This window comes from Tripterygium wilfordii, chromosome 12 (assembly GCF_013401445.1).
Source record: "Tripterygium wilfordii isolate XIE 37 chromosome 12, ASM1340144v1, whole genome shotgun sequence".
NCBI lineage: Eukaryota > Viridiplantae > Streptophyta > Magnoliopsida > Celastrales > Celastraceae > Tripterygium > Tripterygium wilfordii.
This window is the reverse complement of record NC_052243.1, coordinates 3,130,485-3,145,022: the sequence shown is the minus strand read 5'-3', so window position 1 is coordinate 3,145,022 and position 14,538 is coordinate 3,130,485. Positions and strand designations below refer to the sequence as shown.

The 14,538-nt window shown below is 37.5% G+C and overlaps 2 protein-coding genes across 3 annotated transcripts; one reads left to right on the top strand and one right to left on the bottom strand.

Moving 5' to 3' along the window:
* Window positions 1-125: 125 nt before the first annotated feature.
* LOC120011402 (putative E3 ubiquitin-protein ligase UBR7) lies at window positions 126-5,144 on the bottom strand. Of its 2 annotated transcripts, XM_038862509.1 has the most exons (6): window positions 4,952-5,144; window positions 4,655-4,800; window positions 2,670-2,828; window positions 1,637-1,897; window positions 657-1,337; window positions 126-478 (listed from the first exon to the last, which is right to left on the bottom strand). In XM_038862509.1, exons 2-6 carry the CDS (start codon window positions 4,733-4,735, stop codon window positions 389-391), a joined length of 1,272 nt encoding a protein of 423 aa, XP_038718437.1. In that variant the 5' UTR covers window positions 4,736-4,800; window positions 4,952-5,144; the 3' UTR covers window positions 126-388. The 2 variants fall into 2 exon arrangements, with proteins under 2 accessions (XP_038718437.1, XP_038718438.1); XM_038862510.1 differs by lacking the exon at window positions 4,952-5,144 and having other exon boundaries at window positions 2,670-2,824; window positions 4,655-4,791.
* Window positions 5,145-5,946: 802 nt separating this feature from the next.
* Window positions 5,947-14,538, top strand: LOC120010633 (PH, RCC1 and FYVE domains-containing protein 1-like). Its single transcript, XM_038861424.1, has 10 exons — window positions 5,947-6,078; window positions 6,197-6,615; window positions 7,303-7,389; window positions 7,719-7,808; window positions 8,089-8,169; window positions 8,468-8,635; window positions 8,723-10,792; window positions 12,520-12,666; window positions 13,226-13,509; window positions 14,252-14,538. Exons 2-10 carry the CDS (start codon window positions 6,568-6,570, stop codon window positions 14,343-14,345), a joined length of 3,069 nt encoding a protein of 1,022 aa, XP_038717352.1. The 5' UTR covers window positions 5,947-6,078; window positions 6,197-6,567; the 3' UTR covers window positions 14,346-14,538.

Below are 14,538 nucleotides of genomic sequence, written 5' to 3'. Positions count from 1 at the left end.
ATGTTAAAAGTATATGCAAAGGGAGTGTGCGTTGCATTCAGAAAAATCTCCCCGTTACCACATGAGGGAAGCTAAACAGGGAAAAACGCCGTCCTTTGTGGTGCAACAACATACAACAGAACAAATAAATCAACTAACCATAGGAATAATGGACCACCAGTAGATAAGTAGGAGAATCCCCAAGTTAAGTCTGCGGAAGTTAGATTACGAAAAACTCTAGAAAACCGTCGATCATACCAGTGAGGAGTATCAAGTTGCAACTTAAAAACAGCCAAAAGCTTCGCAAGTGTTTAAAAGTTCTACCATTTTTAGACAAAGCATCAACCCCGCCACAGGAAGCTTATTTTAAACAAATGCAGTGCAATTGTAGTAAAGATGCAATAGAAACTCATTGCAAGCGCTGGCGCTTCTTTCTTAGATTCTCGAAAATCTGGAGAACATCATCAGAGGTGATGGGCTTCGATGAGTCAAAATTCTCCTGAGAAAGGGAAGAGATGATATAAAAATTTCAGTGCAACACATTTGCATTGAAAAAGTGAATAGTGAAACATATATCATATATGTGAGGCAGAAACAGCCAACTTTTATTGCATTATCTTGAAACATTTTGAGCAACAAAGCCAGTGAAACATTTTAAGAATGCACCGATAACATACCACGAAAGAACGAAACTCGTCCTTGAAGTCTGCAATGCCGCTCAGGATCTCCATTTTCTCCACATGACCAAGTTTGTTAAAGAAATTAACCTCATCACCCTCCCGTTGCTGCAACTTCTCTTCCCTCTTCTGTGTTGCCGTTTTTTCATACTCCACTATTGAGTCCTCCTTGTCAAGCAGATAACCAATACACCTTTGGTTGTACATATCAACACACGTTTCACATCTGCAGAGGGACTCCCTCCAGTTTTTTGAGAGAAAAAATGGTTTAATTTCAGAAACAGGGCAAACAACTGCCACATCAACTCCAAGAAGACAAGTACCACTTGGAGTAGCGTTCTTTGTGCATTGGTTTGAATCAATGACCTTAGAGCTTTCACCAATAACAACCTCCTTGCCAGCAGATCCAAGCTCAGACCCACCTATAAGATTATTGCTATTAGGAGAACTATACAAACCATGATCTTTCTCAAGCTTCCTAGATTCCTCAGCTGACGAGACATCCTCCAATACATTTTTCCCCTTACTAGTACTGGAAGTGGCCTCATTGGCAGCAGCATCATGTTGCTCTCCCTTCGCCCATATGGTTTGAGGATATAACATCAGAAAAGAACAAGCGGCAGAACATGACTTGCATATAAAATCCTCATACAGCGGCTCTCCTTCTTCATCTCTAGGAATCTGTGACACAAATAAAAATGAGTATATATAGGTCATAAAACCATAACAGGAGTGAGTTACAGGCAACACATTTCAGGGGAAAAAAGGCAAAATTTTATTGAAAGTGAAATGCGAAACAATTCCACCAAGTTAACCAAATTTTATCTTCCACTTGCTCAGCAGAAATCTCGCATCCTTGCATCATTGCACTTTCCCTCTTGCATACAAAACCGTGAACAATTTATTGCAGGCAGAAACAACCAAAAACACCTTAAAAAAAGAAATTGGTATAAAAAATTGAAATAGCTGAAGCTGCCAACCTCATCAGGAGAATGAAGACCAAGATGCTCCTCATGGAACCAGTTCTCACAGATACAGCATTGTATCATCTCTACTTGTTCGTCAACATCTGGATCAGGGTAGGGTCGATTACAAGTACAGTATAGACCTTTGAAGTTGTGATTATAAGAATTCTGAGCATTTTCCACATCCTTATTTGCGAAAAGCTTGCAGGAAAACTCCCCAAATTTTGAATTCCCACAGTCACAGAGAAATCTTCTCTTTGTCCACAGCTCCACAATCTGAATTAGACAGTAAAAATAGAAGGATCTATCAAATTTACTGCATATATGAACCAGAACACTTGATAAAACAACATAAATCAGTTGTCAGCTCCGAATAAAAGACAACCTTGCTATTCAAAGCTCAGGTGGCATGCATGATTTAGATTTTGGACCATGCCAAAGCAAACTAACTGAAGTGAGAATGCTGATCAATACAAAGTTATTTTAGTCTTTGGTTTTTCAAGAAGAAAAAAAAAAACAACAATCTTTTTGGGTAAGCAAGAAAGATGTGTAATATGAACTTAAGTTAAGTAACTAAAAACAATTAAATCTATGTGGGCCTAGACAGGAAGCCAGTTCATGTGCAGTAAATAGCTGGTTTAACTTTCAATCTCCATAATCCATATCCACAGGTAAAAGTTTAAATGGCAGCTGAATGAAATAAACTCATTAATCCACCAACATTTAAAAGTGTATAACTACCAATATTTCATCACAAAACTTTTACAGCCTTATGACTATAGCAATAGTTTAATTTGTATCTTCATAGCCCAAGTTTAGCAACAAATAAAAGTTCTCAGCATAGGAAAAAAATGATCTCAGAAGTTTTAATATCTTAAGATAAGCCAATTTACAAGCCCATCCTAGTCTGCAGAAATATCGATGATAAAACTTCTATGCAACAAGAAAGTCACTTCACATGCGACACAAACAATGATGGATGCCCAAACGTAAAACACTTGTTCAACAAGGACATCATTAAAATGGAAATAATATACGGGGAGAATACCTCGTGGCCATCATGACAAGACAAGCTGCAAGCAGTGCACACTCCAGCATTGCCATCCGGTGTGCATGTCACACATGAGAAAATCGCCTGTCTCTTCATATAACCCATGGCATAGGTACACTCCTTGCCTTCATCTCCTCCTAAAACTAAATCCGCTTCCTTCCGAGACACATAAATTAAAAAAAAAATTAACAAAGAAAGAGCAATTTTAGGTTAATAGGTACAGTGAAACCAATTCAATTAGTTTTCTTAAATAGTTAAATATGTTTAAGATATTAAACTGTAAAAAGATTTCCATCTTCTTCTTCTTTCATTGGTGGGGGAGAATGATTTATGAAATCAAACATAAGAAAATCCATTGAAAGATCAAGAAGACTAGATATGAACTAAACTTGCTGTTGAAGACTGCTAGTGCTATGTCCAGATCCCTGAATGATGATTAAGATGAACAATTTCATTTAAAGGGAACAATGAAATATTGTTCCAAGCTAATGAAATATTGATTTTATGCCAATACCAAAAAGAATTTAGCTTCCATCTTAAATCATTAAAGCAACTACTTTCTTTTCGCCAGGAGAAAATTCATTACAAGTAAATAGGAAACAATACTTAGACAAATAAAATAATTAGTACAGCTATTCAGGTCTTTTAGTTCATGCCTTTATCATTACCTCCACCTCAACTTTCTTTCCTCAAACACAAAAAAAATTGTGTAAAGTATACAAGTGTAAAACAAATTCACTAATTATAATCTGGCAATGCGGGTTGAAAGAGTGGTATAAACTAGATATTTCTCTAGCTTCAAGAAACCTTTGAATCCACAAAATTACGTCTAGAGTCCACTAGAATTAAGAAAGAACTCCTAAAGACGAAACTCTAGTAAAATGTTAAGACTTCTCAACAACAATGCTACTTACATCTTTATATATTTAAATGCACTGCTAAGACTAGGAAAGTAATTAAAGTAGCAGTAAATAAACCCAAACAGCTCTTTTGTCCTTAGAATTCCTACTTACTACAAAAAATAAAACTTGTGTTAACAAAACAAAAATGATTCCTGATAGTTAAAGAAATATACTAAATTTTGTAATATGTTATCAAGAGCAATTATTCAAAGGTACGAAAGTAGACTATGGAGTGAAAGCAGAATTGGTAATAGCACAGTGGTAATTGTAGTGACAGAGGATGCGACAAGGGCATAAGTGATAAGACAATCATAGCAATGAGATAAAACATTGATGCTCAAAACACACCACAGATCAAAATAAGCAATGGTGGAGATGGCATGGGCATACACCAACGGCTGCAGCAAGGTGAAAATTAAATAGTTATGGAAAAGCATGCCATATTACTTGGAAAGGTGATGGTTACACTGTGGTAAGCAGTATTTTTGGAATGAATCAGCTTCCCTGGGAATTTTTTACCTGACTTACGATAAATGGCAGAATTAGATTACTGGTGGTTTTCCAATGCACACTTTTGAGTGCTTACGGGAGTGTGCTACATGGGTTCCAACCTTGCTAACTGCTTTAATATTAGAAAGTACTAAACGGAAAATGATAGCAACTTACCATATTCATGTAATCAGATGGAGCAACTATTCACATGTTAGTAAAAGCACCAAGAGTTTCAAATGTGAAAACACATAAACAAATGGTTGAATTCCAAATGGAAGACGGCTGGACGAATTTTCAAACCTCCATTAACAGTACTGGAAACAGAGAGACTAAAACACGTCTCACGAGTCCAATCCCCACTATTTGCACATACTTTTAACCTAAAGAACTCATTTCTCCTAAAAAACAATGCTCTACAAAAGGGGACTAAGTTATTATTTACAGAAGAAAATATATTAAACGATTGAAAACCATATCCCCTGTTAATTGTTAAGAAAAAATTTTATACCATTAGTCTAAGTGATAGATAGGGTTTCTAATATAAAAGTGTCCCTTAGAAGAATCAGAACAAGAGAGAGTGCGTAGTACCAACTCCTCTGCTTCAACCTTATCGATATACTCATCGATTGTCAAAGTCTGGTCAAGCTCGTCATCAAATGGGCCAGCCATATCACCAGAAACTAAACTCTAAGGGAATCTGAGAACTGCAAGGATCAAACCTTTATCCCACAAACCTGAAATTCAATAAGACAAATAGCAATATATCAGTGTATGGCCGGCCAAAACGAAGCAGTTTCACTATGTAATCGAATATGGGTGCACCATGGCGGAAACCCTAGAATTTATAAAAGTGCAATCAATAAAACAATCAACGGAGAGAATTACATGCCAACTTGGGAATCCAGACGTGCTAGTACAAGAAGATCTGTTAATATTGATGAGAATGGAATGCGATAGAGGGTTTATGCATACAAATGACGAAGGAGACAGACGAGGATGTGATCGGAGTAAGTTAGGGTTTTATACAACGCGTGTGTTTACTGTTTAGGGGGACTGTACGGACATTTTCCCGCCACAATTAATGGCCTTACCAGTGTGTCATTCCCCAACTCAAAATGGATGTCCTTTTTCTCAAGAAGTGAATTTCTCTCTTAATTTTGTTTTCCTTGTTTTGGGATTAAACAAGTGTTAATAAAATCGACCCGCTCTAATGCTAAACCCCATTTAATCGATTCTCTTGTCAACTCATTTAAACAATCAATCTGTTGACAATGATTTAGACCCCTAGCTAAACCTGCGAATCACAAGACTCACATGTCTCGCTAGTTGATTGAGACCCATTTCGTGTCGATATAACACTATAAACCAAACACAATTATCATCTTCTTCAGAGATGATTTATATACGATGCTCTGTTGAAAATAAAGTATTTAGATGACCTATAATATAAAAAGTAAAGACCTACATTTTATTAACGGGTCTAATTAGCTATTGAACATGATCAACAGCTAAGTGAGATAAAAAGGTGACGAGATTGCATTCAAATCTCTCCTAATAACGGGTTAGAATCAAGTTTTTCAATCTGCATATTATTAGTATAAGAGATTAGCAACCATCATACAATGACAAATGTTGACTACTGACTTGACGGGCCGTGACGGCCCATCTCATCAGAGATCACAGGCCGAGTCGAGCTGGCCCGTGAACCTAAATACCAAGCCCTGGCACGTACAGGGCCTAGAAGAACCAGACGATCTTCATCTATGTGGAGATTTATGTTGCTTACGTGGCATTAACCAGCACGAAAAGCAAAAACTTGTCTGTTTATATGTAAAGGAAATTTTTTCCTTGTTTGTATATGGATCCGTTTAAGGATTCAAAGAAACAACACAGTTTAGCTCCTCTTTCTTTTGATTTTAGAGAGAGATAGAGAGATTTGAATGTTAACAATTCGAAGAACCACTGCAATCTCATTTCTAAATCGTGATCCTCCGCTAGTTGGAATTCATCTGGTATCCATTCTCACGTGAGCTTCGCGGCCGAAGAATCCAATTTTTTTTTCTTCAAATTCATTAAAATTTCTTACAATGTGGGTTACTGAATCGACATTTCATGTTTTGTTCCATACAGCGAGATGTCAAATTAGCTTGTGATGTGAAAATCTGCGAGATCTTAAAATTTCTGCTTATACACATCGATGTTTAGATTTTTATTTTTATTTTTTGTTTTAGCGAAAAATTGAATTGGTGAGGGTTTGGGGGGATGATTCGTGGCGCTATGGAATTTTATGGCGTTGTTGGGGAGGAAACTTGCTGCAATTTTAAAATTCTGGTTCATTTCTGATGATGGGGTAGATTGATGAATGCTGTTGTTACGTGTTGGGCACAAGTGGAGTAGGTATGTTTCCTGGGAAAAGTTGGAGATTGGCTTATTACTCTATGCAAGACTGTAAGGACTGGTGTCCAGATGGGTGTTGGTTACACATTTTGGCAACACCTTGAATGGCTGATTCTCAGAAGAGTGGTCTTGCCGAGAGGGATATCGAGCAGGTTTGTTTGCTTCCATATACATTTGTGTAGTTACCCATAGTAGCTGAAAGCATTGCTGTATTTAAAAACTGTACATTATTACGATGCCTCAAAAAGCATGGCTTAAATTCTTCTATTTATTCCTTCTGACGTCTGCATTTAGTTTTCAAATTTCGAAGGTTTTTTGCAGAAAGTATGAAGTTGTGTAATTGGAGTATGCAGTAGTACTTCTTAAAGGGTCCTATGAATGTGCTTAATTACAATCCATGTGCGTGTTTGCTTAGGTTTTAAGGTGTTCGCATTCTTAGCCGTGATGCTTTATAAATGAATTCTCTCTTTATTTTTTTGTTACAAAATTAAAACTCAATTCTTCTGAACACTGAACATTGAAATATCATTGACATTCTGCCATAAGGGCCTAAAGAAACATTCTCTCATTTCCTGTGTATCAGTGTTTGCATTGTTTCATTTATCATAACAATGTCGTTGATTTGATACATATCTGCAAATTTACATTGAAAATAACCAAAGTTGTTAGTGTCATAATTCCATCTAAAAGGGGTGTTTATGAAGCACTGAGCTCAATTCATTCAAAAGATGAAACAATGCTTCCATAACCAGATTAGCTGACCGTAAGGTTATTCTTCTGTATATACACTTATAGCTCATTAGTACTATGTTGATGTTTTTATTTTGGATCGTTTTCAGGCCATCACAACACTTAAGAAAGGATCATATTTACTGAAGTATGGGCGTATAGGAAAGCCGAAATTTTGCCCATTTCAACTCTCAAATGTAAGTTTTCTTTGCAAATTTAAGTTGTTTGAAATCTTCTATCCTAGCCAATTTGATGGCATTGGTGAAAGCACCTCTAATCTAGCCAATTTGTGTTTGTATTCATGGCTAAGAAAATTCAAACTGGAATTGTTTGAGCAATCTCATTCCCTTCTGTTTGATATATGAAATATGTTGAACCAACATTCAATTTTTCTTTTTAATCCCTAGTCTGCTTAATATTAAGAGGGCGAACTTGTGGCGTAGTGGTCACATGTTCAAATCTTGGATCAACAGCTTCTTCTTTTTTTCTTTTTCTGTTTACTCGGATACAATGGACTGTGTTTCAGGATGAATCTATGTTGATATGGTACTCTGGTAAAGAGGAGAAGCATCTTAAGCTCAGTCAGGTTTCAAGGATTATTCCCGGACAGCGAACTGTAAGTTTGCAACAACAGTTTATTTTTTAGATTAAAAGAGAGTTTCTATAACTACTGAGTTCTCTTACCAACGGAAATCATAGAAGCCTGTAGAGGCCATCCCCTGAGTTTGATGAATGTTTTAGCTAGATTCATAGTGGACAGTTTGATTTCTGTATATGGGCAACCATATTAGTTATTATTGCAACTCGTATTGTTTCTTATTTTTCTCCCATTTATCTTGCACAAGATACATGATGATTGAATTGAAACATTTTTTTTGGTGACCCCTATCTTTCAGGCAATATTTCAGCGATATCCTCGTCCTGAAAAGGAGTATCAATCATTTTCTCTCATTTGCAATGATAGGTCCTTGGATCTGGTGAGCATGTGTCTTCTACTCTTCTGATTCTCTCTCGTTCTCTCTCCCCCCCGCCCCTCCCTTTTCATACAAAAGGAGAAGAAAAAAAAGATGAAAGAAGACTTGTATAATCAGTCAACACTCTAGTTTAAAGGTTTTTATCACATTGCAACTTTTTCCTTGTCTGTGTGTCTGTCTGTATTATGACATTCATAGTGCAATAGACGTATATAAATTTACATACATTATACATGCACGAGATCAATGTTTCTCCGAAATTTTAATTGTATGACATTGATCATTTCCAACCCATGGACAGATATGCAAAGACAAGGATGAAGCTGAAGTTTGGTTTGTTGGTCTTAAGGCATTGGTTAATCGAAGTAACAATCACTGCAAGTGGAGAATTGATACTAGAAGTGACAGTACATCGTCAGACAGTCCACATTCTCGCACAAGGAAAAAGTCTCCATCAATAACACCATTTGTCTGTAGTGTTGTGTTGACCTATTATTAATTTCATATAGATTTGATTAACAGGCCGTATCTAACTTGAAATGTCAAATTTTGACAGGATCCAGGAGATGGGCATATCTCTTTTGAGGATATTTCACATAATAGATTGGGAAAGGCATTTTCTGATATATTATCACAAACTGCAGCTGCAAATAGTTGTAATCAAGAAGAATCTGCTGCGGATTCTCTTATCTCATTATCAACTGCTTCATTAGACAACATAAATGGTCGAAATTCTACCACAGAGGCAGTTCGTGTCAGTTACTCGAGTGCTATAAGCTCATCTAGCCATGGTTCTTCTCCTGAGGACTTTGATGCCCTAGGTGATGTTTTTATTTGGGGAGATAGTATTGGAGATGGATTGCTGGGTGGTGGTGTCCACAGAGTTGGGCCTAGGCATCCTTCAAAGATGGATGCATTTCTACCTAAGGCATTGGAATCAATAGTGGTTCTAGACGTGCATAATATTGCTTGTGGTGCAAGGCACGCTGTGTTAGTTACTAGGCAAGGGGAAATCTTTAGCTGGGGGGAGGAATCAGGAGGTAGGCTTGGGCATGGCATGGAAGCAGACGTGTCCCATCCAAAGCTCATAGATAGTCTCAGTGGAATGAACATTGAATCAATAGCATGTGGAGAGTATCACACCTGTGCTGTTACAGTCTCTGGGGATCTTTATACATGGGGTGACGGTACTCATAATGCTGGTATTCTTGGACATGGAAGTGAAGTCAGTCACTGGATCCCTAAAAGAGTAACTGGTCAAATGGAGGGCATGCATGTGTCATACGTCTCTTGTGGACCTTGGCATACAGCTGCTGTAACATCTGCTGGCCAGTTGTTTACGTTTGGAGAAGGATCTTTTGGAGCCCTAGGCCATGGAGATCATATCAGCACCACTATTCCACGGGAAGTGGAAACTTTAAGAGGACTTCGAACAACAATGGTCGCTTGTGGCGCTTGGCATACTGCTGCGGTTGTTGAAGTAATGACTGATTCTTCTAGTCCTGAACCCTCTGGCAGCTCTTCATCAGGAAAGCTATTTTCCTGGGGAGCTGGAGATAAAGGCCAACTTGGACATGGTGATAAAGAAACTAGACTTGTTCCTATGTCTGTTGCTGAATTGGTTGACGAACATATCTCTCAAGTAGCATGCGGGGATACTCTCACAATCGCTCTCACAGCAAGTGGGCAGGTGTATACAATGGGGAGTGCTGCTCATGGACAGCTTGGTAATCCTACGGCTGATGGAATGGTTCCTACACATGTCAAAGGTAAAATGGCAGAATGTTGTGTGGAAATAATCGCATGTGGTTCCCATCATGTTGCAGTTTTAACTTCCAAATCAGAGGTTTATACTTGGGGAAAGGGTGCAAATGGACAGTTAGGTCATGGAGACAATGGGGACAGAAATATCCCCACACTTGTTGGTACTCTGAAAGATAAGCAAGTGAAGAGTATAGCATGTGGTTCAAATTTTACTGCTATCATATGTATTCATAAGTGGGTCTCCCATGCCGATAACTCTTTATGCTCTAGTTGTCATAATCCTTTTGGTTTTAGAAGAAAACGCCACAATTGTTACAACTGTGGGCTGGTTTTCTGCAAAGCATGCAGCAGTAGGAAATCTCTGAAAGCTTCTCTAGCCCCCAACATGAGTAAGCCTTATCGAGTATGTGATGACTGTTTTATGAAACTGAAGAGGGCCTTGGAATCTGGTTCTTCCTTGCGAATTTCTAAAATGAGAGGTGGGAATGTAAGTCATAAATCAAATGATCTCGGAGACAGAGATCTCCTGGGTCCCAAATTGCAAACACAACTCTCTAGACTTTCCTCTTCTGACTCAGTAAATCAGGCTAATAGCAGACACTCTTGGCAAGGCAAAAGACTAGAGTACCGGGATAATCGTATCTTTGCTTCTCCAAATGAAAATTTCAAGTTGCGGCCCTTTAATTCATTCAAAGCATCAAATACGACAAGAGTTTCAGTTCCTGGTTCTAGAGGGGCCTCTCGGACAACCTCTCCTCTTTCTTTAAGGTCAAGTCCACCACGTTCTTCTAATGCAACTCTCGATGGTTCAAAGCATTATAATGACATTCTAAGCCAAGAAATCACAAGTTTAAGGGCACAGGTTAGTCCACTGAAGCACATTTTACTGTCCATTGTCAGTTTCATTTGCAAATCAATCCATGTATGTATCTGCTTTATCTTATTTATAGCATCCGATACTTAGTTGTGTCTTTAAACGTGATAGAGACGATTGCTCCATGGAAAGCATACAGCACGGGTGGCTGGTGTTCGACATATGTAACTGATACCTTAACTAATCTGAATAAAAAATCAACCCCTGAAATTCTTTACTCTTTCAGTAAAGTTAAAAAAAGGGTGTCAGACAACTATTCTATGGTAACAGGGCACCTGATTTCTGTACAATTTAGCTGGAATTCATGTACCGCTTGGGGTTTCCATTCTCTGGTAATAAAACATAGGCTACGTACCTGAAACCATCTAATTGTAAGAAAATCTGTAACCCTTTAGGCAACCAAGCATAATGAGCCACCTCAAGATCCTGAGCGGAAAATAGGGAAAAGAAAATCATTTAGAACATTAAATCTGGAGTATCCAACTTTGTTATTTTTATTTTTCTTTTGGCTTATTGGACCTTTGCCTATATAATTATAACTAACATGTAGCATAGGTACAAATAAAAAATTTAACAAACGATGCCCTACAACCCTATATATTATTTGACCAACACCTATGTTTGTCAGGTATGTGTCTAAAAATTTTATTTGGCTGCAAATAATATTTTAACATGGAATAAAAACATACAAGATCAAGTTTTAACCTTTGTAAATAATCCTAGCATGCTTTTAGGTTTATATCCATAGAAAAATAAATCTAGATCATATAAACATACAAGCTTGCTTCAAGAAAGGTCTAGAAAGTAACCAATCTCTTTAGTAACGAGATCGTAAGCTTTCTTCTTTTCTTGGTTACAAGCACAGAATAAACTCTACCACCTTGGCAAGCCTATGTCGCTTCCTTTGTATTCCCCTTAGACTCCCTGTGAAAAGCAAACAAAAAATCTCCTAGGGGGTGAGCCTAAATTACACAAGCCAAGCTCTCTTCTTGCTCTCAAAAAATCTTTTATTTTTGGTGCCTAGGAATTGTTCAGTTTTTTTGAGAAGAGAAACAGATGTATTTATACAAACAAACTAGGCTAAGGATTTTAGGATTCAACCCTCAAGTAGAATTGGAAATTCTACTTGTGCGCCTAGCAGCTGTGATAGTTGCAGATATGATAATTGTAAAATGGTTTCTAATATAAGCCAAGTACTGGTTGTTGCATGGGTGACATCCACTTAAGCTAAAGTAGAACTTTAAGTTTTCAATTACTTAAGTCAATTCTAAGTTAAGTTTCCAATCCAGATGAATTGTTCCGTCGAGATCTGGATACTATGCAATAGAACATCACCAAATGCACAATTATCAAATATGTGCAATCCATGTGAAGCACTCTGTTTTGGGGGCATATTTTATTCTTAGTGAGCAGACACTATAAAATTCAATAAAGGCCTACAGGTTGGGAACTCCAGGTTTGGATCTTTAGTACCCTGCAGTAGCCAAGGGTCGGCCATGAATCTTGGCCGAGGAGCACCATGTCGAGCACATTTTCTATCAACCTGCAAGACAACTTCCAACACATTGGTTATTTGTTTGTAGATAAACCCTTTAGCTTGGTTGAAGTGATGGCAATTTGCTGAGTACAATTTATTTGCTTATAGATAAACACTTAAGCTTGGTTTGAAGTAATGGCAATTTTCTAAGTAGAATTTGATTTATAATGTATCTTAGGTCGAAGATCTCACCAACAAATCCTATCATCTTGAAACTGAACTTGAAAGAACATCGAAGCAGTTGAAGGTGGTCAGTGCTATAGCAACAGACGAAGCTGAGAAATGCAAATCTGCAAAGGAAGTTATCAAGTCTCTAACTGCTCAGGTTAGATGATTTCTCTTTGTTCTATAGCTTTTGGTACAAGCGAACATGTGGCCCAGTAGATTGTCTCACCACCTATTATGTGGGGTAGGATATGCCTACATCTTTCATGTCTTTAATCCCGCCCACTGCGGGAGTCTTGGGCAGTTGTTTACCTATAGCTTTTGATCTTATTATAAACAGAATTTCTAGATAAGATTTTGTTGTTATAAGAATAATCTTATTGGGATTGGGAAAAAGTTATATATGACATTTTGCTTCAAAGAAAGACTAATTAGCAGCTTTTTTCTAAGGATTATTTAGTTCTTAAAGTGGCATATCTATAATTGTATAAAATAAACTAGCATGAAAATGATGTAAGTTCGTCATATTTGGAGCTTTCCTATTTTTATGTCCATGTGATTGGTGACCATTAAAGACCAAGAATGCTTTCGTCTGCTTCTTTCAGTTTCTCTCTCTCATGTCCTACCTTCAGAATTGATGCTTTGATATTACCTTCTGCAAATTATCCCCTTCATTAAGATAGAATTTTAGTATTTATGATGGTTGATTGGTCTTACAGTTGAAGGAGATGGCTGAAAGAATGCCAGAAGGCCAGATTTCCGATGGTTTAGATTCTGATACCAAACATACATCCAATGTTCAAAAGTTATCTTGGAGTCATTCAACAAGTGTGATTACTCCTGAAAGAGAGTCCAATAGCATTTCGACAAATCGAATGATTTCTTATGTAAATAAGCCACAGACTGGAAGGGCAGAGTGGGTTCTACAAGATGAACCAGGCGTGTACATAACTTTATCTTCCTTGCCGGGTGGTGGTAATGAACTCAAGCGGGTCCGTTTCAGGTATTTATACTTTATCGTACCCTTTAAGTACAAAGGAATAAAAACCAGCGTCAAAGCTTATATATAGTAATAGAATTTTATTTCTTTTACCATCTCTCTGACCATTATTGCATTGGTTTCAACTGGAATAATATACTGACCATGGTGAAAATAGTTGAAAATGTAGCTCATACTCCACCGTCCTGGCTAGTCTTTTGTTATAATTTATTGGAGTAGTCTGTGAATCTTATAAGTTATTTATGTCTGACTTTGACTTTGTCTGAACGTCCACAACATAACTACGGTAATAAATTAACATAAAGAGAACCATTAACGTTAAACATTCCAAATTGTAATGGGATGGGTTCGGAGGAGATCACATTTCTAGTTTTTGTTCTCATCTATAGAATTTCCCCCTGCTCTTGCCCTATGATTCACAGTTGAGCACGGATGTCATCCCTCAATCTATCATTCGTTAACTAGGAATCCTTATTCCCATCCCTACCTTCTTTGTCAATGGAGTAGGTTTCTAGGGGAGAGGTATTCGCAGTTTTTTAAGCTATCAAGCACACCTTTTTTTTTAAAATCTGTGGCAGGATGGAGAGTGAATTCCTTCTCGAAAACCCCCATCCTGCGGACATGACAAGATATCTGTGGGATGTTGGCAAAACTCCAATCCTTGTTTCAGTGTTTCTTTTGGTGAAGATTTGTGGCATGTGATAATCGTGAACTCACAGAGTTTCCCATTTGTTTTCTTCTACAGCCGGAAACATTTCACAGAACAACAAGCAGAGAAGTGGTGGGCGGACAATGGAGCAAAGGTTTGCGAGCGGCATGATATACGAAGCAATGAGTGAGTGAGCCTGCCTCATTATAGTCTTTTGAAAAGTCAGGAAAATTTTAGGTTGACTGGTATTTCTGATTATCCTCCTCTCCTCTGGAATATCTGTAATTCTTTCTTTGTTTAGAGTGAATAGTGACATTTTACATCAACCAAATTATACTTGTAGGCTCAGACATAAGAATTTTTAGGAGATTTAGTAAAAGAAC